Genomic DNA, 27,201 nt, shown 5'->3' on the forward strand with positions numbered 1-27,201 from the left:
AACAATCTGAACAATATTAACGACACAATTATTGACATTATTAAATATAATTTACTAGTATATTTCTAATAATATGCTTGGGGTGACCACTAGAAAAGATAGATATCCATTTTGAAAAGTTCTCAGATGGTAAAGTCACTACTTTATCTTTTTTGTGGAAAATATGACCCACAGGGTCAATAAGATTACTCGTGTGGCACATAGATGGTTCATCACATTCACAATAACAATGCAGAAAAGCTGCCAAAGGAAAACCATTAGACCACCAGGAAAGAAGGATGTGAGCCTTTGAACACTATGGTTAACTGATAGAGCTCATACTGAAATGCCCACTGTTGTTTAAAGTCATGTAGAATGGGAAACCATTCAAGAAATGGAAGAGTGTCCAGCCAATGCTGCAAGTAAACCAGTTACAGTATGTTTGTGTGTATTGGGGAACATATGGGGTACTTTGGAAATGGCTTGAAAACTGGTGGTGGTGGGATAAATGGGTTGCAAACCTAAAAACTTTATAGGTTCATATTTTCATTCATGACTCTCAACCTACGAGCATTAAAAATCAGAACCCTGTCTTCTAAAATCATTAGCAGGGGGTCAGAAAGAGGAGTATTTTTTATTTTTTAACGTAAATAATCTTCATATACTAAATCCCATTCATAAGGCTCCTTTGTATATTCTTACTTTTATTATTTAATAATGTATGCTCCCTTAAAGCAGTTGATTACTTCTCTGCCTTTTGCTTAAAATCAAGTGTAGCAAAGAAAATCTGTAAATCTGGGAGGAGCAGGACTACATCTGAGGACAAATCATAGCACCAGACAAAAATCATAGGTATGATTTTTTTTCTCTTCCTGCCAAGTCTTGTACAATCAAGGTCTAGCATACCTTACACAATATTCACCAGCCTGCCTCCACCATCACACACACACACACACACACACACACACACACACACACACACACACACACACATCCTTCTGCTCATCCTATGAGGAATTGGTGGAAATGCTGAAATATGTCTGGCTTTTGGTAAACATGATACTGTATTGGCAGCACTGACCTTGTGCAATTATTTTCACTATTTATATAAAACAATGATTGCAGTGAACAATTCAAAATGGCCTAAAAGCTACTTGATCAAGATATTTTATCAGGTTTCATTAATCTGTTTTATATCCCGTGCGTGACAAGTATTAACGATTACCTTTTTATTATATTGATGATGTTAAGATTTTTGCATAGCGTTGTATTAAAATGTACCTTAGAAATAAAGATCGGCTTATCTTTTTTGTCAGCTACTGCTGGATACATGTGTGATTCCACAGAAGTATGCTGTGTGACGTTTGGACAAGAACATATTACATAACTGTGCATGCAGTTTACTGTTGTGCAAAACCAGAAGCTGTGTGATGTACTAAAAGAAGCGTGTGCTTGTTATTGTTGTTACAATAACATGAGGTCTTGCGACTTTGCATTTGAAAGTTTTTGTGGCGTCTCTTAATGCAGTATTAGTTACCGTGGGCTTTCTCATGACATTATTTTACCTCTCAGCTGTAGAGATTATTACCTTATATTTTTGGTATGCTCATCTTACAAATTGTGATTTCCTTGCATGTTATTGAAGACTGAAGTCACTAAGTAATGACATACGTTTGAATTTCATACTTCACTTCCTTCAGAAAATTCATGCTAACACAAATCTTGTTATTCTAGCAACTTTCTAATAAGAGCGATATTTAAATTTTGTCTCTATTTTTGGTCCTCTGTCCATTAGTTGTGGCTTTATCCAGATTTCTTGTGCTAAGAGATTAAGAAGTATATATTTTATACTCACTGCTCTGACGAGCAGCTTATAAAGAAATCAGATCAACTTGTAAAACTGCAACCGCGCGTGCATTACTCGGTGGGCCAGTGCTACACGCATCTTTTTTGTACTCATGAGGACCCCTGCCTCCTAAGTGGTTATGGCCTCTAATTATGGATCAGTAATTACAAGGCAGTTAGTTGCATCCAGCCAATGAAAAGGCTAAGTTTTAAGTACTATATTAAACCAAATAACACTTGTGAGCCCTTAGAAAAATCACAGATGACAAGCTAGCGCGTGGACACGCACACACTTGTGTTATGTATTGCACATTCGATGTCTGTATGTGTTTCTTTGTCTTGTGCAGTAGTTGTACTATAGAGGTAAATAGTTACATTCTAGGGAAGTGAGCAATATTAAATGCTAGATGTCACTTAATAACTTAGGTGTTGCGTGTCTTCGTTTATCTAGACTTGTCTTCAGATACTACAATGAAGAAAAGGAGTCTGATGCGAAGTGACAGACAGCTGACTGTTACGCCACAGCCAAATCTAAACCAACCCCTCTGAAATCCCACTCCCCCACATTTCAGTAAGCCTGCTGCTCCTTTAAGTCTTTGGTCTGTCAATCAATTCCCATGCAGCCCGCCCCTTCCTGCTAACATCTACAGAAGCATCAAAAAAGCAAAAAAAAAATGGTTAGAAAGAAGGAGAGAAACAGTTGAGAAGGCGGCGAGGGGAATAAGGATTATACCGACTCTGTAGTGTTTTGAAGAGATGCCGCGAGGACAGCACGGGGAGCAGAACGTGCCTCCTGAGCGGTGAGACCCGCGGGGCAGAGGGGCGCGAGGGAGCTTACTGCACGGGAGCGCTGCTTCTGGGAACGTTCTGTGTACAATAGGAGGCAGGAGACAAGGAACGGACAAGGAGGAGGATGGTGGCTCGGGAGCTGCGCGAGCGTTTTCGTAGCCTTCATGCTGCATAGCACCTTTTCCAATCAAGCTGGGACTTTTCCCAGTAATACATTTAAATCAGTGCTTCCACAAAGGAAGTATTTTGGTATATTTCTAATTTACTGCTGACTTTATTTTTAACGGATATACAGAACGTATTTTTGGGGTTTGGGACACAATGGTTGATCCTGTTGGATTTGCGGAGGCTTGGAAAGCCCAGTTTCCAGAATCCGAACCCCCTAAAATGGAATTGAACAGCGTTGCTGATATTGAACAGGAACTGGAAAAGTGCAAATGCTGTATAAGGAGGTTGGAAATGGAAGTGAACAAGGAGCGGTTTCGGATGATCTATCTGCAGACCCTTCTAGCTAAAGAGAAAAAGAGCTATGACAGGCAGAGATGGGGCTTCAAGAGGGTATCCCAGGTAATTGAGGGGTCACAGGAGCACCAGGATTTGTCAGAGAAAGGAGAGACTGAGAAAAACAGATCTTCATCGGGAGAGGTCATTAAGCCTAGAGTGCCAGTCAGGAAGCAATCTCAGAGTGAACTCTCTGAGCCCCTTCCTGACAGCCCTCATCATTATAATGAAGATAGAATGAAAAAACTTCCTCAGGAGACAGAGAGATTTTTAGCAGAAGTAACTCCTTCAAAACGTTCTGCATTCTCTTCCCGAAGAATGGGGGTGTCTGCTGAAAGGGATGGGCTCCCCGATTCTGCTTCAAAGGATACATTGGGTAATAGTGTGGCATCCTTAAGGTCTAATTTTGAGAGGGTTAAACGGGCCAACTCTCATTCTGCTGGTGACTGCAAGGTTGGTGGATCCTCTGAGAAACCTTTTTATGTTAATTTGGAATATCATTATGAGAAAGGTCTTGTGAAGGTTAATGATAAGGATGTTTCTGATAAGATCAGCAATTTAGGAAGCCAGGCCATGCAGATGGAGCGCAAGAAGTCCTCATCCTCGCAAGCTGGTTTAGGGACCACAGCACCTGTGGCTGGAGACTTCAGACGACCTGTGTATAGGGGAAGGACCTCAGAAAACAGTGGCTATGATGCAGAGTATGAGGACATTGAGTTGAACCCAAGATTTCTGAAGGACAATATAATACGTCCAGATGGCAGCAAACAAACTCTATGGCAGCCTGTTGAGTTTCAGCCTTACCAAAGCGTGTATGTTGGTGGGATAATGGAAGGAGAAGGAAAGGCACCTTCTGAACCAGAAAAACATCTCACCTGGCCACGGAGGTCCTACTCCCCTGCCACTTATGAGGACATTGGTGGTGGCTATACACCAGACTGTAGTTCTAATGAAAATCTCACATCTAGCGAAGAAGATTTTTCCTCTGGCCAGTCCAGTCATGTGTCTCCAAGCCCTACCACTACCACATACCGCATGTTCCGGGAAAAGAGCCGCTCACCATCCCAGAATTCCCAGCAGTCATTTGAGAGCAGTAGTCCGCCAACTCCGCAATCACAGAAAAGGCACAGACCTCAGGTTGTGGTCTCTGAAGCAACCATAGTTGGGGTCAGAAAAACTGGACAGATCTGGCCAAATGATGGAAACTCTATTCCCTCAGGTGTTGTTGGACAGGAAAATAGTTTCCATCTGGACACAGGTGAGATATCTGTACTTTTTGTTTCATTACAAGAAATTGTATTGCTTTCTTCATTGTGAATGTATATCGTAAACCATTACAGCCAGCAAGTATGGATAATTTCATGCCTGTGGTGTTTGTCACAACCTGTGGAAAATGGGAGGTGTGTTTAGGAACTTGTAAGCATGTTTCCATCTGTTAGCAGAGTCTTTTTCATCTGTGATGTTCACATTCCAGTGTCTAGTTAGTTGAATGTTTTCTCTGCTCTATACTTGTGAATTTATGAAGCTGAGATTTTTACGAAAAGATTTCTCAATCTTAGCAGTGATGGTTATCTTCTACTCCACCCCGCCCAGCATGGTTATACGTTTATTTGGCCAGTTTAATGTTTGCCAAAAAAAGTAAATAAATAATAGTAATTTGATGTTTTAATTTTCATAAGGAAAGTTGTGAGGGGTTAATGTGGGCAGAGAGATTAGATTTTCAAAATATGAACATCATTATTAGTGTTAAATTGAAAACAGTGAACAAGTGCAGAATAAGTAAATAACATTGCATATGACAGTTATATTTCTTCCTAGAAATGAAGAATTTCTCAAGTCCACAGTTTCATTAGCTTGTATTGTTGCCTGGCTGTTATATTTGTTAGTCATAAATACATTTCTTAGCAGGTGGAAAGCTGGACTGGTAACAGCTGTATGTGTTTTTTTTTTTTTTTTTTTTTTTTTTTTACCAAGTGTTTCTGGGTTTCTATATGGCTGTTCCATGAGTGAAGGCTGCTTTTCACCACACCCTATATAATGCTTAAAGCTTAAATTTTTTTTTCTTTCTCTCTCCCATAATGATAATCTTTATGATCCCCTCCCCCACCAGAACCCATAATCAGCTGAGAACATGTTCCTGCCCACAAAGGTGACTTAACCATGAGGTAATCTTAAGGACTGGAGCACTTTTGAGTAGACCAAGTGAAGTATTATATGAAACTTGCAAAATGAATGGACAAAAAAACACCGTTGACTACAGGCAGTCCTTCACCATCCTTATCCGATAGTGCTTCGCCTATCAGATGCCCTGGGGTTACTGCATTTGACACTGTACCTGTCTGTTGTTTTATTTATGTTACTTGATGGATGGGAAGACTTTTCTGAGTGACTGCTGGTTTAAAAAAAAATGAAAAGAGGCGTGTTAAATGAAAGGTTGTTTTTAGTAGTCCTTTAGAATCCTGTTTTTTAATTGAGAACTTGTGTTATTTCTTCTTGTGGAATATTGCATTGTGTTCTCCATTACAAGAGATTTTTAGAACTTGGTTCGAGGGGGGGGGGGTGATTAAACTCACACTGATATTGCAGTGCCATTTTGTGTGATCACTAGCTAGGAAGTGGGTAGTGAAGGTTTCACGTGCATTAGTGTGTGTAATATGCATAGTCATCTGGAAATGAGCTGAGCTTCTTTGGTCCTGTAGTAATCTTTAAACCATCTTGATTTATCAAGCAAACCTGTTTTTTAGTTGCGTTGGCTCTACTCTTTCATATTCTCTGGCCATAACCAAGATGCACCTTTCACCCCCCCCCCCCAAGTATTTTGGTTGTTATGTTGACATAATATTTACAGTGAGTACCACATGCAAGTTGCCATTATTAGTTTTGAAAATGTCTGCAACAGCTATTGTCTGCAAATATGTTGTATTTGTTTTCTTGTTTACTTGTAAACATTGATATCTAATAGTTCACGGTGGGTATCTTGTTTTGGTTTTTCCATGTATTGCCATCATGACTTACTACTGTATGTTTCTTATTTTCCACTAAATTTCTGTTGCCAGGAGGGTTTGGGCTTCGCCTTCAAAAATCTGCTTCAGGTGTATCTGGTGTGATTATGTGGTTAGCAAACTAATAAATGGTAGAAATTATTCATGAACAAGAGCTTGCAAAAAATGCCTGTTTATAAAAACATGTATTTGTTTATTCTTTCCTGATGTATCACATACATGTTGGCTTATGTATATGTTGATATACTAATCTGTGTGTGTTATGCACATATATATATATGTATGCATTTGTTTGTACTTGTATGTGGGTGTACACTAATGTGTGAAGGATACAAAACGGTAGAACATTTTACCAAAGTTTATACCGTCAGTGGTTAGCAGTGCTTTAGCAAAGTCTACATTATCAATGGACAGCAAGCAGGTTTGAACCAGTAATGCTAAAGTACCAGCATATTCTTACACCTGATGTGCTAGAGTACTAGAAGTTTAGTGCAGACATGAAGGACTCCTAAAAAAGAAGTATTCGGAACATAAAATATTATTGGTTCCTTCTGATACAGCTTGTTTTACAAAGTTGTGTCTGTTAAAATTACAGTGTGCAGAAAAGACCAATCAATAAGTTATCTAGTAGCTGCATCATTGATTAATAGCACAGGTGATGCAGGAAAGCAGTGCATGTAGGTATGTGAGAATTAAAGGAAGAAAATTGATTATTATGACATCTTTTGCAGATAAAGTCACCCTTCCTATAATCTCTCCAGAAGACTGAGAGAGAACAAATGGAAAGTTGTGATTCCAAGTCAATATCCCTGAAGTGCATTTGACCAAGTTTGCTGATGACTGCAAGCTGGGCATGGTAGTTCATCCACTGATAATAAACTACTCCAAAAAGGGCTGGAGTGTGCACATACCAGGTGTACTGAAAATGGCCTCATACTAAATACAAGAAAAGTGCAGCATAGTAGCATTCAGCAAGTCACGCTGTTCCCACCTCGTGTTATAAGTGGTAAACACACATGGTCTTAAGACACCAGGGTACTTATTTGGGCAACTCTCTCTCATTAGATAATTGTAGGATCTCTCTATCTGCTCCAGTTAATTTCTGAGAGAATATCTTCAAGATGCAAAGAAGACATTTGTTCTATTTTAAGTTCATTAACAAGGGCAGAGCACTGATCTTTTTGAACCCATTTATATTGGTGTATCTATGAATAGTTTGGAACCTGGTGGAGGGACGGTGTCATTCTTTCTAAGTTTAAAAAGTTGAGACACAAGTAGAAAGTTAGGACATTCTCTTCCCATTGTAGTCTTCTGTGTTTAGACCCGTCATCATATAGAGTGCCCCTTTGGTATGTACCTGTCCAAACAAATTACTCAATTGGGAAGGCCCCGATGACTTTTAACTAATGAATAAAAGCCTTAACCTATCTGGATATTTGAAAGATTTATCACAACTGTCCTAGCTACTCTGAGGTGACGTGTATCTTGCTTTTCAAGCCGTGAAAGACTCAGTCCTCTTTGGCATCCTTCTTTGCAAAACCAGAAGCTGTACAAACACCCATACTAGGGACCTAAATTTACACAGATGAATAACACTCACTGGAGGTATAGGTTTGTAACTTAACGTGTTCTCTGCCTTTGGAATAAGTTCTACTACAGATTGAACAAAGTATTAGCTTGTTTGCCTTTAAGGCTACTCTTGCTGATCTGGATGTGTAGACATAGATTTGTATCGGGTTTATCGTGTACAGCTGTGCTTGAGTTGGGAGGTGGGCACTATTGGGTACTCTTAACAGGTGGCAAGAACTTCTTAAATGTGTCTGCTTAATGGTGTATATGGCTAGGCATCTTATGGTCCCTCTGACCGTAACCTTAGCAGTCACTCATAAGTTTATGAAAGAGGACAGAAAAAGAATCCATTATATTACAGACGGGATGAATACGTTAAAAAGAGTGGTAATAAGGGGGAGCTTTTTGAAAGGGATGGCAACTTAAAGGGAAGTGGGAAGCAGTGATTAGGCAAAGAGGCTAGAGTGGGTTTATTGGGATGTTTGGCAAAGGTGGTGGTGGCAGGTTGTATGACTCAGACGGCATAGTGCTTTTTCAGATACCTTTATTAAGTTATCGCTTAAGAGATAAGCACACGTTAATAGAAAAGAAAAACAAAAACGTATTAACATTGTTTTTCATGTACATACATTATACATCACACATTTTCTTTCTCAGTCATCGGCCCAACATTACATACATTGCTCAGTTTCTTCTTCCCTTAAACTTCATTCCTTTCCATGTGATCCTTTTCTTTACTAAAGATCCGTCGTCTAGTTTTTGTCTTGTTTGCAGTGTTCGATACTTCAAACAGAGTTGGTTTAGACTTTTATTTCCTTTTTTTCGTAATTGCTTTTTTTGGCAGCCAACAGGATTAAACTTAAGGCCTTACTATGTCCTAGCTGAAAAGAATAATTTCTTCCTTTTTTTTTTTTTTTTTTATATATATATATATATACAGTCATTTGCTAATATTTCTGACAGAGTACTCCTGTAGCGAATTTTTTTAGTCTGCCATCTTGTTAAACCCCCAAAAGGCATGTCCTCAGTTACCTCTTTCTTTTCTATCACACCTGCAGCATTTGCTGTCTACCTGTGGAAAATGTTTTGAAGTATGCTTCGAGTATAAAAATGTCTGGGCAAACACAAGCAAAAAATCCTACATCTTCCTTGACTTTGTTGCATACTTGGGAGTCATACATATGTCCTCCCTTTGTTCCCTCATAAATTGCTCTTCCAGCCTCTCTTCCCAGTCTTTCTTAACATCCTCTGATAGATTCTTATAGTTGTCATACAATATTTTGTATGCCCTACTAATTGTCCCTTTTTTAACAGCAGCTTCTGTTCTAGATTTAACTAAAAACTGATATCAACCCTTGTAGGGAAGGGAAGTCTCTAGCCAGCAGTCCACACTTTTTCTTAGCCTCATCCTACTCTGCTACCTTTCTTCTCTAGTTATTTGCTCCCAGTATTTTGATTCCTTTGCCAGATCTCTCCAGTAAATTCCAACCCTCTCTTGCCTATTTTTTCAGCAATATTTCCTGTCCCTATTTTCAAAATTTCCTTTGCTTTTCCCATGTTGGCTTAGCTGTTAGAATGCTTTCTGCAGTTTTATGAATATAGTAATCTGTATGGTGGTTGCTATTCTTAAGGATCTGCTTCCAAAATTCCACTGCCTCCTTATTTCTTGAACTCCGCCCCCCACGTCATCATCATTATCCCTTCCCACTTTGAAATATGATCTTTTGTTTGTATTGTGTACTACTGTGTAGCTGTAACATATCCCTTCAAAGTCGGGTAATCCAAAACCACCTTGTTTTATTGGGGGGGGGTTTGCATGCTGTCTGCTAACTGATTTTAGCCTTAAGAAGTGTACTGCCTTGCCTGTAAATGAATAAAGCAAACTGCACTGTTATATTTAATTTTGAAGTTCGAAGGCTGCTGGGGATTCAACTGTGTACTAAAATATTAATTTCCCTCAGTGTCTAACTTCATTTGTTTTACTGATCTGCTTGCAAATCCTCTTTAAACAGTATTTATGATGTATATTATAAATTACTGTGACCGAATTGTGCTGTAATTTCCTGATTAGCCACTTACACTTGTAAACTCAGTCTCTGACTGCAGGCATTTGCTGATAGGAAAAATGTTAACAGCTTTACAAAGGCAAGAAACAGCTCTTTTCAAATGCTAGAAAACTGCAGTTGTTCACGCTTTGTTTTTCTTACCCCTTTGCTTAGAAAATGGTATAATCTGTTGCTGCAGTATAAAGTAAAACTATTCATAGGTTGGTACTAGGCTTTCGGCCCTAGGGTCTGTACAAGCCTAGCCATAACAATTCCTTGGCTGTTTCTTCCCACAATATTTACTTCCCTGGACCCCTGTCTAGCAGGGCGACTGACGTGATCCCCGGGGTGAATTTCCTATCTCCCATCCAATGGTCAAGGTTCCTTTTGAAGAGGGCCAAAGAGGCGCTCTGCTTGACATGTATGGGCAGTCTATTCCAGAGTCTGAGGAGTCTCTGGGTCAGGAACCTATTCCTCCAGCATATTTTGTTCATTGCGATGACTACGTTTAGATCCCTGGAGCATGTGGCTCTGAGGGATTGGGATTTCTTTAAGTGGAGCATGTCTAACAGCTGTGAGTTTGACATGGCCTTGCATGTTAAGCAGAGATCGCCTCTGAGTAGATGATATGTGACAGAGTATAGCTGGAGATGGTCAGCATAGGACATCTGCTTTAGGCCTGTGATTCTTTTAGTGAGGTATTTCTGCGGCCTTTCCAGATGTTGCAGATATCTTGAGAGATACATAAACGGGGAGTTGTATTCTGTAATGGGTCTAATGAGGGAGGAGTACAGTGGGACAATGACCTCCTTTTTTCTGGATGAAAAGCCCTTAGTGATGAGGTGTGCCACATAGAAGGATTTCCTGACTGTTGTGGTGATGTGGTTATCGAAGTTGAGACCACTGTCCACCTGTGTCCCTAAGTCCCTTATCACACTTTCGGGGTTTAGTGTACTGCCACTTATGTAGTAATTCATGGGTGCATGGTTTTTCCCAAAGAGGATAACTGTACATTTCTTGGCATTGAACTTGAGCCCATGACTCTGGCACCCAGCATCTGTTTCTGTAAGGCCCTTTTGTAGAATATCCACATAATTTGGGGATTTAGTAATGGCTCCCAGTTTGCAGTCATCTGCAAAATTTGTTAGCCAGAGTCCCTTACTGTTAGCCTGTACTTCAGAGAAGTAGATGCCAAACAAGAGCTGTCCCAGGACTGAATCCTGAGATACTCCACTTGTCACTTGTCTGGAGCTGGATTTGGAGTTGGCTACTTTTATAGTGTGGGTTCTGTCAGTAAGCCAGTTGGAAACCCATTGAGTGACGTCGGGATTAATGCCCAGCTTAGTAAGTTTATCTATGATTCCAGAGTGGGGGATCGTGTCGAAGGCCTTGGCGAGGTCCAGATAGGCTGTGTGGACCACCTTACCCTCGTCCACAGCTCAGGAGACTGATTTGAAGAAGCCTGTCAGGTTCAGGAGACAAGATCGGCCCTTCACGAACCCAAACTGGGTGGTGTCCAGTGTTTGAAGGTTGCCAATGTCTTTGTTTATAAGTTCCATGATAATACATTCCATAGCCTTGCAGATCGGGTTCGCCACACTGATGGGGCGGTAGTTCCCAGGATCCAAGTTGGATCCCCCCCTTGTGGTGTGGGAAATAAACAACCCTTGCAGGAGTTGAACCCAGGACCCTGCATACTATAGCCATAGCAGTTAACCACTAAGCGCACTTAGTCTATACTTGTATAAAAACAGTGCAAGTGTTATGTTTTAATATACATCTAATTTGATAAGTACACAGTTACATTCCCTCAGCAGCCCCAGATCACAGTATTATATTGATTTATATCATGGCTTTATGTTATTAAGTGTAAACTCGGGATACATTCTTTAATATCAGTGTAAACGACAATCACTGATAAGACATGCCCAGCTCTTATTTAAAATACCTCAGCATACTATGCAGGTCTACTTTACAATAAAAATGTAATGTTTTATTAAAAAAAACATGTTACTAAGAACCATTGTTTTATTTGGTTACATCTTCCATCTTTTCATTGCCTTACTAAAAATTAATGACCAAATGGAAATTTTGCTTTAGAGTCCACCCACCAATTTGAGTCAGTAAACTCCCAGTCTTTTTCAGCCCTTTCTTCTTGCAGAAGCTTAGTTGTCATATCTAAACGTGCATCTTATGGAAATGACACTTAACAATTGTTCCATTTATTTGCTAATTTCACATTCTTGTTCATCTGGACTGCCCAACACCAGTTCAAGTCTAAGCTACTCCTGATTTTTCTAGTCAGCTCTTGGGCATTTTTTCTCAGTTTGCTTTGGAACCATGGAAAATGTTTTACTGGCAAATTTTTGCTATGAGCTTTGCTATTGACAGGCTTTCCTGTTGTCAGTAAAATGAGGAGAGTCCCCTTCAGCTTGCTTACTCATTCTTGTCTGGATGACCATTTCTTTTATTTCCTCCCTGCCCAGTTCTCCATCCAAAACATGTATTTGATACTTCTGGAAAAATTGTTTAATTACACCTGCATATAACAATTTGAATCTCATACTTGCCCCTCGACATTGGTTCATAGGTAGGTAATAGGGTATCGGCCCAAGGGCCTATGTAAGCCTAGCCAGCAAGGTTCCATAGCTTATGCCACTCAAAGTTATTTTCCTGTGCCCCTGTCGAGCAGAGACACAGAAGTGATCCCTGGGGTGTATTTCTTATTTCCCATCCACTCATCAAGATTTTTCTTGAAGAGTGCTAATGAAGAACTTTGTTTGACATAGATGGGTAGCTTTTTCCAGAGTATGGGAAGTCTCTGGGACAGGAATCTATCCCTCCAGCGTGTCCTGTTTATTGTGGTGACCAGGGTTAGGTCCCTAGAGCGTGTAGCTTGGAGGGATTGGGATTTCTTTAGGTGTAGCATGTCCAAAAGCTCTGTGTTTGACATAGCTTTATATGTTAGGCAGAGATCACCTCGGAGTAGGCGATATGCTACGGAGTAAAGCTGGAGTTTTTTGAGGCAGCCAGTGTAGACCTCCTGATTGCAGGGATAAAACTCGCTTCTTTTCAGCCTGGTGTATACTGAATAATCATTTGCTACAAATACTTGGATATCATTTTTTTTAATCACAATTTTTGATGCTTTTCCTTTCTGCCACAGTTCTGTCAGGATCGCCTGTTTCTGCTGGTATAGCTGCATTTGTATTATTATATAGGTCTTTGTTTCTTTTCTCATGGTCGTATTTGGAGCATACACATAGTACACCCTTCCATTTGCTTGTATTAATTTTACAAAAGTATATAATATATACCTTCCAGTTTCTGTGGTGTAGCAGAAAATCTCAGGTTGTCAAGAGTGCTGTGCCTCATATCTGTACAGTCTTCTCTTCATTTAAACCTCCGATTTATGTGGTTTTATCAGCTCATCTGAATAGCTACTTGATCCTATTTTGTCCAGCCTTTTGTCATATTACTTTGTATATTACACCTATGTCTCACTTATTTTAAAACACCTCTGAATGCATTTGATTTATTTATTTTTCCTTTGTAGTACTGGAAGCTTTCACCTGTAGGAAAGCTAAAACCTGAACTGTTTTTTGTTGAAGTGCTGCAAGGCTGTTTCCCAGCAGAGTCGTTTTCTAGTTAATTTTTTCTTTAGATTTTTTTCTTTGCTGACATCCAGGCAGTGTAGTGACTGAACTTTCCCATATTATTAGATTTTACTGACTTTGTTTACACCATTTTTATTTTTCATGCTGGAAAAACACTTGTCGGACTAGATTTCGGAGTGCAACCATCTTGGAATCTCCTAACCATTCACTTTTCTTGGTTCCTGTTTTCACTTTATAATTTTATTGACCTCACTGGCTGCTACCTTTTAATAGGCTTTCTTCTGGTAGACTGCACATGCAGAGATATCGCTTCATTTTTGACTGCAGCAGAAGATAGGTTGCTCCATAACTCTGATAGCAAGCAAAGGAAGCAACAGCATGGGGTAATAACTTTCTCTTTACTTCCATGTGTGTATTTCTTGGGCAGCGATCTGACAGAATATGACATACCAGTATCCAAACGGAGAATCGAACATGCCACTGTCACTTACTGCAAGATCTCATCTATTGAATGTATCTACTACCTGCCTTCTACACAACTGTGTTTGGCTCACAACCCCTGTACTGCCCAAACTGACCATGCCTGTCTAAAGATATTAACTGGAGGCCTCGCCACGGAGACCTAAATAATCTGCTCAACAGCTGGTCTATTTTCTAATGTCCTTCAGTAAATTCAGCAGCTCGGTTTTCCAACCCGCCCCTAGTACAATGTGGAATAAGCTGCTTCATAAGGTATGATAAATGGGCACTTAAATTCCTTCTGACCTTTAACCTGAATAACAATTGGATATTCAACTGTGGCCTCACCTGACCGATTCATTCTCTTACCAAGCCACTTGCACATGACCATTGCGGTATAACCCTCTCAGTTTGCAACTGTGGGGCCTATCAATCGACTTAAGCTATGAGTCATTTTTTACTTTTGCCACACTTACTACCAATTTGTGTCAGTATTTGCTTTAGAAAATCTTTATTTTATTTTATTTATTTTACATTTGTTGACCGGGCTAGTCCAGCTGGATATATGTCCATTTTCAGTGGAGGCCCGGGGAGAAAAGCTCTACAAATTACAACAACATAAAAAGTCAAGACAAAGACAATAACAGTTATAATTTAGTACATAAGAAGTTTTAACAATTATAGTACAAGCCTAAGATTATATATTTTATATTTCAGTAGGAAAAAGGAAAAATTTATCTAAGAATAGATGAATAAGACTAATACATTTGTATTAGAAATGGTGTAGTACAAATCTTTATAACATATTACAAAATTAGATACACCTAGTAATTTATGATAAGAGATACTAAGGTCTCACGAAAACCTAAGAAAGAAAAACACTAGAGATCAATAGATAGAGTATAGAAGAACAGCAAACAAGGATGGATTTCTAGTGTTATTTAACACATAGGTTGTGATACTATATGAAGGTGTTTGATCATTCCACAGTATATACTTATTTACATGAGAAAAAATCCTAAGGAAGGTTAAGCTCACTAAAAATTAGTGAGACAACACAAGATCATGATCATGGGAGGCTAGGAATTGTGGGAGTCTAGTTAATAGTTAGGTACTTAGTCTGGGTTAACACAGGGGCATAGCCAGTGTGATTTGAGGTAGGGTTTAAGCTTGCTTTTAAATAAGCTGACAGAGGATATTGACGTTAGCTGCCTTGGGAGGATGTTCCAGGCTTTACCTACTGTATTGGAGAACAAGGTGTAGCTAAGTTGTTGGATTTTGATATTTGTACAAGTAAGTTAGTAGCTGAGCGTAAGGTCTTGAGGTTATTATAGGGGATGACTAGGGATGTAAGTATGGGTGTATTTTGATGTAAATACAGGATCTTATGGGCTACTATTAATTGATTGAAAAGTATTAAATTTGGCAGCTCTAACATTCCTAACTGATTCAGATTGATACAGTGATGAGTTCTATAGGAGGACCCAGCTGCAAATCTGGCAATATTGTTGTAGGAGGATGTAAGTTTACTCAGATTACTTCTACATATTTTGGTATAGATAGGGGAGGCATAGAGCAAGGTAGATATGAGGTGGGTACGAGCAATAGTAACCCTGGCTGGAGGTGTAAGAAAGGGTTTTATTCTATAGAGGGAACCTAGTTTCTTGTTTACTATTTTTATGGTGTTATTAGAGCAATAGTAACCCTGGCTGGAGGTGTAAGAAAGGGTTTTATTCTATAGAGGGAACCTAGTTTATTGTTTACTATATTTATGGTGTTATTTAATGTGAGGTTCAAAGGACAAGTTGTTATCTATTAGTACCCCGAGTAGTTTGGTGGTTGGTTCAGGAGATATTATAGTTCCATCATTTGAAGTAATAGTAAAATTAAGTGGGGAGGTTCTGCGGGTGGGGGTAAATTAGTAGCATTTTTGTTTTTTTGGGGTTAAGGATAAGACGTCTTTGTAGGAGCCAGTTTTCAACAATCTGCTTCAAATGTATAATTTGTTACCAGGGTTAGGGTTATGTTATGTGCATTAGTTGATTTATGTCTTGTATGTTATTTAACTGTATAATGTGTGCTATAACTTGTCATGTTTATTGTTTTGGACATCCCAGCTGCACATTTATGGTTAATGTATGTAAACAAAATAAGTCACTCGGGGAAAACTGTTTTGGTGGCTCAAAGGGATAAAGCCGTGACTAAGGCCCTTTTGACCCGATTTTGGTTAACAGCTCAGGTGCTTGAGGTGGCAGTCTGAGAGGAAAGGCATGCTTATTCTAGGGTGGGGGGTGGGAATGGGAATGGTGCCAGTCACAGGCTGTAGCAGTCCGTTGGAGGAAGAAGGTTGGCTCGCAGCCTCGGGTCAGGCATATGGTGCAGCAAACCACTTATAGGCAGCAGCCTTTATTGAACAAAATGGGATGCATGGGGGTATGTGTTTACATAGGGAAAGGCCTGGTTGCTTTCTCGTTGATATTGATTATCATGTCCCCCCACCCATGGACCCAAATGAGGAGTTAGGCTTATAAGTAACAAAAAAATGTTTTCATTGCTGGAATGCCACTGATATACAAGTGGCTGTCTGAATGATGGTCGCAACAGCACCCATCCTGGTGGACTGGATGATTCTCCATCACATAGTGAGAAAATGGTTTTAAATCCATTTGGGGATTGCTTGGCATTTACCAGACACAGGAGCAAAAAGTACATATAAAAATAAATAAGCCAGTAGGGCTTATCCATGGCTTTGGAGCTGGGACATGTTGGTTTGTTGGCCTGGTTAGTATGTTACTGTAGTTAATCGTTGAGCAGTTTGTACTGCTGTTTAAACAACAGGGGGAAGGGAAAAAATGTGCAAGCCAAGGTCTCAAAAAGCAAAACAAGTGCTTTGCTTTTTGGCTTACTCCATTTTTTTCTGTTTTTATTTTCCTTAGTGTGAAGTCTGGAGTGTCTAGCGCTTTTCTGGATTTTTTGGGGGAGGGTTTTGTTTAACTGGCATGTCTGTTTCTTCTGTGATTACTGCATTTACAGCCCATTACTCAAGTTATGTTGGGGACAGGTTGATGCATATAGTTTGAATGACTGTTTAACATTGTCCTGTCATTTTGCCCTGCTTAAAGGAAAAACCTTGGGGATCTTAGAGTGGGTCATTAAAATGTAACTGAAAGTGTTTGCACTCTACCAGGGCCGCTAGAGGAGTGTGTGTGTGTGTGTGTGTGTGTGTGTGTGTGTGTGTGTGTGTGTGTGTGTGTGTGTGTGTGTGTGTGTGTGTGTGTGTGTGTGTGTGTGTGTGTGTGTATCTACTAGGATAGTCCTACCGAGTAAAGCCCATTTTTAGGAAAGTCAAGGTAGAAATGCTTAGAAATGTTAAAAATAAATAAATACATATATACATAAATAAATATGTAAGAGTCTGTCTGGGATAGTCATTAAGATGCAAGGATGATAAGAGGAAAAGACGTTCCTATAGGTTAGTCAATGTGGAGAATAGCTAACAATTAGTATAGGGCTGCTAGTTAAGCACTGATCTTGGTGAGAAAATTGGTAACTAAATCATACCAGGTAAGAATGTACTTAGAAAAGCTTTTAAAGGTGGGGATATGTACAGAGAAAGTTGTAGGCAAAAGTACGTGGAAGCTGAGTGGTATTAGATTCAGTATATAGTGAAAGGGTAATAAAATGTGCATAAAAGTGAGTTTATAAAGGGGTAGCAATTCTTTGATGGACAGTAGTGGTGTAGATAAGATGGACTATAGAGTCTGGCAACATAAAGGAAGTTTAGATAGGCCATAAATTGTAGAAAACAACAATTAAGTGAACCATCTGTAGATCCTCTCCTAGAAAGCAGAGACTTGTATTCACCAGTTAGTGTAGTGAACTATGGAAATTGAAATGTAATGCAGTTTAGAGCCAGGCTAAGTATGTATAACGTGTACTCTGATGGGATATCCTAGCTGCTGCCTTTTAGTATGTGTTAACAGCTGGTGGCGGGCATAGTTCTCCAAAACTTTTAATGGGGAGAAACTTGCTATATGTCTGAAGTTATTGACTATGTCTAATTGGGCTGCCTTGAGGAACGAGAAAATAATTGATTTTTCCCCACAGTCTAGGAATGTAAGACTTTTGTTTTTAGATGTGGTTGGTTTGCATACGGTCTGGGCAGGTACTCCTGCCGGTCCTCCTGGATTAATTTACATATGGACCAGACAGGTACTGCTGCCAGCCCTCCTGGATTCATGGACCCATTTACATACGCACTGAGCAGGTACTGCTGCCAGCGCTTCTGGATTCGTGGACACATTTACGTACGGACTGGGCATGTACTGCTGCCATTGCTAATGGTTTCACAGACCCATTTGCATACGGACTAGACAGGTACCACAAATGATTTAAAAATATATATCTGAATTTGGATATTCATTAAATGTGTACAGATACCAAGAAGGCTTTTGAGTCTGTCTACAGACAGCTCACAAGTTAATTTCTAATTAAAATAAACCTTCATTATTCTGTAGTAATGTGACTATCTTTTTTAATACTTTGTTTTTTATTGTAGTAAGTGATCAGATCTGTAAAATAGCAGCCTGAAATGTTGTGAATAAGGCAAGGTTTCTTTCACCTTTGCTAGTTGTCCTGTCAGTTAAGGTACTGTTAAGCATACCTGTCAAATTCTTTGGTCAAGAATTCTGGATAAAGGTTCCAAGTCGGGGACATTTTTCAATCTTACTGTAATTCGCATAAAATATTAATAATAAAACAGCTTTTGCATCAAAGTACGTTTTCTGAACATTGTGTGAAACTTAACGTTTGGCTTTATTAACTGACTGTAATCGTCTGTAAATTACCCAACAATCAAATCCTACAAAGAACATGGCAATGATATGAGGCAAAGTTAGGGATGTTTTGCAAAATCAGACTGGTTTAAGAGGTATGCTTTTAAGGTCAGTATAGGGAGACCTCCCTAAGTCATGACAGTTAAACTATATGTAACAAGTTTAAAATATGATTTATTCTTGTGATTTAATAGATTCTAATTCAAGAAATTCTTTTGAACATTTATACAGTAACGTCATAGTAAATGAGATCTACAAAAGTCTCTCATTAAATTTTCATTTTAAAATCCTTTTTACGAGTTTGTATAAGATTGCTGTAGGCATTACATCTGATGTTTGTAAAGCCGATATGACTAACTATGGGCGTAAATTACTGCATACCTTTTGTCTTTATATTAAAATGAGTATTCTAGTTAAAAGCTATTATGCAGTCTGTCAGTATTTCAAGCTCCTTGTGATAAAAGGCTGTCTGTGGTGATTGAATAAGTAAAGCAGGTAGTTTCACAATCGCTGATTTAGTCTAGACTTGGGAAGCCACTTAATTTAACCAAATGTGGAGGTGATGCTTGCTTATTATATTTTCTAATCCCTCTTCAGGTCAGCTGAAAGACCTTTCCAGCAGTACAGTACACATGGGGGTGAAGGAGTGTGACTCTGTCTCAGCCTTAAAAGTGTTAGCCTTGTGTTCATTACCAAAGTAAATTTTGACACGCGTTTCCCTGCTGTATTGCTGAGTTATGTACAAGATGCATTTAAAGATCTCATTTCATCTTTCCATGTTGGTAGAGTCGTCGTTGCCTCCTTTAGTACTTTTGGTACAGACATGTAGTGTTTAGTCACACAGGGATTGTATAAAGCAGCTTCACGTCTCTTGTGTTTGGGGAGGCTGTCCCTTTCCATCACAACTGCACTCGGACATGTTCTTGCCACAGTAGGTGGCTTGGAATTGTCTGGGAATTACTCGAATAAAACTAATAAAAAAAGAAGCTGATTATGCCAAAATACATGTTGTTCCTCGTTACTCGTTTCCTGCGTTAACTGTATAAGCACGGAGTCCACTTCATCTGATTTTCTTTTTTCCCTAATTGCCTTTAAAGCCATCTGTTCTGTTTCAGTTACTTGTTTTTTTTTTAATCAAGTTACTTTTGAGCGTGCATGTTTCAACAAGACATGCATTGACTTGTACAGTGAAGGTGGGCTTCTGAAAGGCTACGTTCTGTGATCAGCTGTAACACTGAGGATGTTCGATAAAACAATAGGGGTTGGATCATCCATGTTTGTAAACAGATTATGCATCGACTCTGTATGAATTTTTTGCGACCTGTCTGGATTAAGTCTTTTAATTTCTCTCATGTTACTCTTCAGGTTATGGGAACAGAATTGTAATGGCAGTCGATACTTCCTTTTTGATTCCTAACTAACATTTTGATATTTTTTTTGAACCATACTAGAGTGACCGGTAGTGTCTTTACATTGTTCTTTTTCCATCCTGCTATCAACTTCGTTTGTGCAGTTCTCTTTCAGTTGCAATTACTTTCGGTATGACTCCTTGCACAGTCTCAAACACCCAGTAAAATATCAGCACAGTCGCAGCTTCAGTTAAGACCATTTGCAACATGTTACCAGTAAAACAGGAGTAGAGTCTTTATAGTTATACATAACCAACATATTAATTTCATCCATTGTGTACACTTTAGTCATGCACAGTTGACCCGTTTGTGTTGCCACCTTTTGCTGTCCTAACCAGTTACACATTAGGTCTTGAATAATGTTCTTTCTTGATAAATCGAGTCTGCTGTGGTAATGGGTTATGCAGCGATTCACACCCACATTTTAGCCTTCATTGGATTGTTAAAAAGATGGGCAGTTTGACCTGGTAGCCAGTATGGAGGTGTACAGGGAAAACCACACTTTATAATATTGTTCATCTTGAGAAATGATTGGAACATCATAACCATGTGACTGCCCTAACTCCGCCCCCTCCATGAGCTGGAGAGCCACATCTTCAGTATGCTGTCTGGTCTCCTCGCTCCAGTTAATTTCTGCTTTGCCAGTGCAGTAATAAAGTCCTTTGCTCCTGGATCTTTAGGATAGCAGATCAGTTGACTTCAGTTCATTTCTTTTTGCCTTCATTTTTTCTTTATTTAAAGCCTTGATTCTTTACAGAACCTATCTCTTTAGCAAACCGAAGACCCAAGCATTTGGTATTCTGTCCATCTGTAGTGTTATGGAAGAGGAATTAATTATTTTATAGGACAATCCTTGTTTTTACAGGAAGGTTGATTTCATATGACATTTTGCATTTCTTCTTGGCCTTTTGAATCATTAAGAGGAAAGAAACAATGGAGTGCCACTTGGTGTGTGTGTGTGTGTGTGTGTGTATATATATATATATATATATATATATATATATATATATATAGATATAGATATATATATATATATATATATATATATATATGAACGGCAGGTAATTGAACACAAGTTGTCGATCACCAACTGATCGGAAAACAAGAAAAAATGTAAAACTGTATATACAAGCTCCCTGCCCCTATCCCTGATAATTAATTGTATGTATACCATCTTTGAAATCCCACTGTAGCAGGAAAGAACAGTTTCCCCAATCCCCCACTGTAACAGGAAAGGGCAAATTCTCCAATCCCCACAGTAGCATGATCTTGTAAAGTAAAAAAGCCAGTACTCGAAATAAGCTGATTTTCGATCAACATGTACAGGCTTTTTTTCAGATAGACAACATAAACGTTTGACCAATTGTCAGCAAGTGATGTATATAATAAACACACACACACACACACACACACACACACACACACACACACACACACACTGGCTGTAGATAATCAACACTGTTGAAGTGACATCCCGACTTCATGTGGAAAAATGGGTAAAAGGGGTTGAAATATGTATGCGGTAATGCATTGGCTAAATGAAAATAATGGAAACTTGAGTAGGGGTAGTCTGTGATCAGTATGGGTCGGGAGTAGGGGTAGGCTGTGATCAGTATGGGTCGGGAGTAGGGGTAGGCTGTGATCAGTATGGGTCGGGAGTAGGGGTAGGCTGTGATCAGTATGGGTCGGGAGTAGGGGTAGGCTGTGATCAGTATGGGTCGGGAGTAGGGGTTGGCTGTGATCAGTATGGGTCGGGAGTAGGGGTTGGCTGTGATCAGTATGAGTAGGAATAGGGGTAGGCTGTGATCAGTATGGGTTGGGAGTAGGGGTAGGCTGTGATCAGTATGGGTCGGGAGTAGGGGTAGGCTGTGATCAGTATGGGTCGGGAGTAGGGGTAGGCTGTGATCAGTATGGGTCAGGAGTAGGGGTAGGCTGTGATCAGTATGGGTCAGGAGGCTGGCAAAAAGTAGAAAATGGAATGGCATTTGAAAGAACAGAGAACAGGCCATATGGCAAGGAGTTGACAGGTACTGTAATCTTTTGTTGATTGTGAGTGGATAACGAAGGATGTGTCATGTGATGTAGGAAATTTGTAAGTATGGTGTATCTGGTTGGTAGAACTGTTTGAAGACATTAAAAATCTAACCACTCTTGAGGAACTCTAGGTTGGCAGTGTTAATTAGGATTAGAGCTGCTGGTTCTCATCAGCTTGAGTGGATCTGCACTGCACTGCAAAGGATAAATCAGTGCTGTGCAGCACTGCACAGTTAAGGTGCATAGCAGCACTGTACAGGAAGTATTGGAACAGTTTCTGTGGGCATTATTTCGGAATCAAGCAGAACAGTGCTGTCTTGCACAGGATGGATTGGACAGCATCACTGCAACTTGCACAATGGATTAGAGCTGCAGCAACAACCACATCACTGCACCTGATGGATTGGAGAAGCCGCACTGCATTTTGTGCTTTGGGATAGATTAGTGCAGTAATACTGCAGTGCATATGCTCAGTGGTTTGGAGCAGCAGTACTGGATGCATGTGATGGAGCAGCAACACTGCACTGCGTGCGCATGATTGGAGCAACAGCGGCACTGCATGTATGTGATTGGAGCAGCAGCAGCATTGCACTGCATGCTTGTAATGGATTAAAACAACTGTACCATGTGGTGCAGCATCAGTGCAGTGGGTGGAAGAGTACTGCATTGACTATCTTTGAATTTCCAGGTAATTGTCTGGGAAAATGAGGTGAAAAGCTTGTTGTGGGGAAAGTTGGTTAATCACTATGGGACTCTACAATTTATTTGTGTTGTGTTGTAAAGAACAACGATTGTAGGTTTGGCCTAAGGGGGAACCCCGTTCTACTAGGATGTGGGATTGATTCTGAATGAAGTGCCTAATCCTTTTTACCATGTATTATTTTAATATAGCTAGAGGGACGAGCGTCTGTGTTTTATATGGTATGATGGTGTTTGTGGTATGATTTGCGGATTACATTAGTGACAAATGTGGTAAAGGGGAGGGAGGAGAGAGCTAGGCAGGGGTGCAGCAAGTGTGATGCTTCAAGGTTCCCCATCACTCATTGTCATGGGTTACAGAATTATGCATGTCGGCAGTTGATAAGATAGTGAATGAATGAAGTTGTGGTAAAGGGCTCAATATATTTGATGCTGTTAAGGTAGTAAGTGAAGTAGTGAGTAGTGTGAGAAAGTCACCATGACAGGCTACCTGACCTCAATTTATGGCCAGAAATCTAAGCATTTTTACATTTGTCATTTAAGGATGAAGTAATTGCTGAATTGCAGAAGAAGCTAGAGGGCTTTATCACTAAGGGGTGGGTTGTCCAACTTACCAAGTGGACATTAAAAAAGATCTAGACCATTAGGAGGACTTTGGAATGTTAATGCAAAAATAAAAAAAAAAACTGTTGAGACAGAGGGATAGTAAAATACGAAGCAGAAGAGGTGCTACATGTGTATCTGGGGGGGGGGTGAATTTAGAGTTGAGAATGTGGTAACAGCTCTCTGCCATACGCTGGTTAGGTCACAGTGTTTCTGCTGGCCTTACAAGAGGAAGCGGTCACAGTTCTGGAGGGTAGCAGAGGGAAATGATGTGAAAAGTGGTATGATGAGCGCAAGCAACCTTTGCTAATTAGGTAAGAGAGAGAGGGTGGAATGATGTTGGTATGTAGGGCAGTAATTGAGAAAATTAGTGATGGAGTTGCTTGGTAAATGAAAAACTGGGTTGGGCAGGTATCAACACTGTAAGGGGTGTACTGTTTAACATTAATAGCTTTTGTTGACCAGGGTAGTCTGACTGGGCAGTGGTAGCCTCTTTTCAGTGAATGCCTGGGGAGAGCAGCTCCAGTAACAAAAATAAGCAATTTTAACAAAAGAGAAAAATTTAAAAGTTAAAATTACAGTACGGGCATACAATAACTTAAAGGTAGCTATACTAGGAAAAATAATGAAATCTGTAAAATATAGTCGTTGTGTATGAATACACAACATTTTCTCATGTATACAGTGAGGTTTAAAAAGTTAAATTACAATTCTGCATTTATTTGTAGGAGAAATAAGAGGTAACGTGGGAGATGAGTACAAAGCAAAGAGGCCGTGATATTTTGCAGGGAGAAGATGGTGGACGGGTGGAATCGACTGCTAAAATACAACATAGAGACCAAGACAGTTTTTGAGGTCATTTAAAAAAAGGAGGACAGAAGAAGGGAAACTGGCACAGGCTAGTTGCAGCACCCAGGAACACTAAGTAGGTGTAATGTAGCATAATATCTGTTTTGTATAGTACTTTTCCAGCGTTGTCTAATCTTATCTTTGCACCACTGCATTTGGTGCAAAAACTGCCACACATCCCTTTACCCATTAGGGAACATTTTCTTATTGTATTTCAACAAGAAAACACCTTTAAAAATAAAATTTCAACACACTGATGTCACTGGAAACAGTAAACTTTTAACTGTAGTGGCATCAGTGTAGGAATAAACATGTCTTATGTCCATAGACCTTAATGGATGCACCACCATGCATGCCTTGCAACCCAAGGGTCTGGGGATTATTCCTGATCTCCATCCAGTTACAGTCTTTGCACATGTCATCCCTTCTGTCCATACAGAATTCTTTAGAGTGCTTTGGTTTATCTCCTACCCCCCCCCCCAAAGACCTATTGTTTTCAAAATTATCTTTGCATTTGTTCATTGGTTTATGGCTGAAAGAGTTTGTAAGATCATTGTAGTCATGAAGCATTTATATTTGATCTACCCCTACAACGTCGTGTAACAGCACTGCTTTTCTCATTTCCTCCACACAATTAAACCCACCTGTTTCTGTCTCTCTCGGAAACGTTTCACCCTTCATTTTAGTTTGCAGAAATTAGCCCCCATAACCTCAAGGAGCTGCTTGAAAAACTAGATAAGAGGATCATCTCTAACCGATGTATCATTCAGCCTTTCTTCCTTTGTATCGCTGCTTGTTAACTAGTGAAACCTTTGACACTATTTTCAGCCTCTCCTTGACCACTGGCATGGTCTCCTCTAGTTAAATATTTCCTAATCATCTTGTCTTCTTCCTCTACAACTCATGACTTTAGGCCACTATCTATTCTTTTGTCCAGTCACAAAAGTATTTATCAAAATCATTTTATAGTCGGCTATCGACATGATTTTAGAACTGGTCATAGCACACATTGCAGTCTGAAACCTGATTGACTGATTAGATATTATTGGTCTTGGAGAAAGATACAGACTGCGGTGGTGGTCTCACATATGCTTGTGAGAATTTGGACTATAATACTTGTTAGAAAACTTGAAACTCTTGGTTTCAGCCATAATATTTTATAATGGATCAGCGGTTCTTTATCCCATGGTATCTTTTATGGCCAAGACATGTGATAAAAATGATGTCTGCTTCAGGAAAGGTCATTCTTGGACTCATTACTATTCTATTTGTAATGATGTCACAGGTAACATGACATCTCTCACGGATCTCATTGTCCACCAATGACGTTATCCTTCATAGAACCAGTCCTTGTACAACTCTCATTCAAAATTACTAAGAAAATGACTTTTCCCAGTTTATGCATATGGCTCACAACTGGTCATGTTAAACTTGACTCCTTATTAACAGCTGCTGTGTTATTCCATACCTTACAAATGTTAGCAAAATGTAAACTTGTGCAGATAAACATCATATTACTCGGACCTGTTGTTTGTTCATCTAGCTCTCCTGAGCTCATCCAAGTTGACTAGCAAAAAAAAAAAAAAAAGTGAATTCTCTGATTCCTGATCTGGTTGTCCTGCACTAGGTCAAGTTGGTTGTTCCCAATCTGTGCTCCTCAACTCTAAAATTAAGGAGTAAAAAAAAAATAAAAAGTTCCCTTATGCAATCTACTCCTTCTACCGAGGAACAAAGTTCTCTCTGATATGCGCTCCTTAACTCTCTCAAGTTAAGGAACAAAAAATAAAATCAGCTTTAAATTGTAGCAAACTGCTTGCTACAAATAGTGATGTACATTGTAGCATTCGGCTGTCCTACAGCTAACATGCGATTCAGTAAGCACTTCAGCTTTTATACCAGTTGTAGTGTTGGTTACTATTCAGCAACCATCAACTGCACCTCTAACACGTTGCACTTGGGACAACTACCCCTTTTCCCCCTTGACTCTAGCTACGCTTCTTGTATTGCTGAGGTAACGCACAGTAGAGGTATCAAGGGCTTACCTTAGACCCCAACCTGCTCTTTAAACCTCACTGCTCACTGACATTATAGTGGACAAGATGGACAGACAGTTAAAAACCAAGTGCACAGTATCCTAATGCATGGCTTGGCCTTGCAGTCAGTGTATTCATTCATTGTGTGGAATGCAGATTTCTAATTATTACTCTAAATTCTTCAAAAACACACACACAATTCAAATCCTCTATCCACCAGAGGTGAGCGCCCTTGCATCTTATTTGAAAACAAATTGGTTACCAGTCATAGCTCAATCTATTTTGCTACATTTTAAATTCACTTCTAAACTATTTTATAAAAGTATTGTCCCACCGTAAAAATAAATAGTAAACCTGACATATAGCCTCCATACACAGGAAGACATGAGCTTGACTTTTTGAAGGTTACCATTCAGCCTTAATATCGTTGAAAGGAATTGTAGTAAAATTCTGCCAGCCATCTGGAACCATCTACTACAGAACCTTAGAAAAATAAGAGTACTCTAACGTCAGATAAAAACATATAAAATACATAAAAAGGAACAGCTGCTGCACTTATTCCCTAAACAAAGGATAAGTACTCCTCCTAAAGCGCAAAACGGTCAGTCCTTACATCAGTGCAGTAAAGTGCGTCGTTCTTCAGATGGCATGTTAAACCGAGGTCCCAGCTGCTTGAATTGATGGTAGATCAGCTGGATATAAAAGATCCCACAGCACCAGTCGAAAAAGAGTAGGTGAAATTTCCCAATGCCCTGGCCAAATTTCACCTAGTAGTATAAATATTTCCTTCAGTCTTTCTTGAAAATAGGCCACTTGCCTAGTGGGACTAACCCAGTCAACAAAGAATACATACAAATAAAATAAATAAAGTAATTCTTAAGAATCATTCACCTTTCCCCTTAATCAATGCTACTAAACTTGTTCATTGTTAAG

At 39.5% G+C, this 27,201-nt stretch overlaps 1 protein-coding gene across 1 annotated transcript in view; it reads left to right on the forward strand.

Annotated features, from left to right (window-relative positions):
• The first annotated feature begins 2,438 nt into the window (after nt 1–2,438).
• The window catches only part of BCR (BCR activator of RhoGEF and GTPase), an 841,427-nt gene continuing 816,664 nt past the window's right edge, over nt 2,439–27,201 (forward strand). The window contains exon 1 of the mRNA XM_044069810.1: nt 2,439–4,372. Coding sequence (XP_043925745.1) covers nt 2,935–4,372 — 1,438 coding nt within the window. The 5' untranslated portion in view covers nt 2,439–2,934. The remainder of the gene's footprint in view (nt 4,373–27,201) is intronic.

The sequence above is a fragment of the Protopterus annectens genome, chromosome 4.part0 (genome assembly GCF_019279795.1).
Source record: "Protopterus annectens isolate FY-2018-M chromosome 4.part0, PAN1.0, whole genome shotgun sequence".
In the NCBI taxonomy this organism is placed as follows: domain Eukaryota; kingdom Metazoa; phylum Chordata; order Ceratodontiformes; family Protopteridae; genus Protopterus; species Protopterus annectens.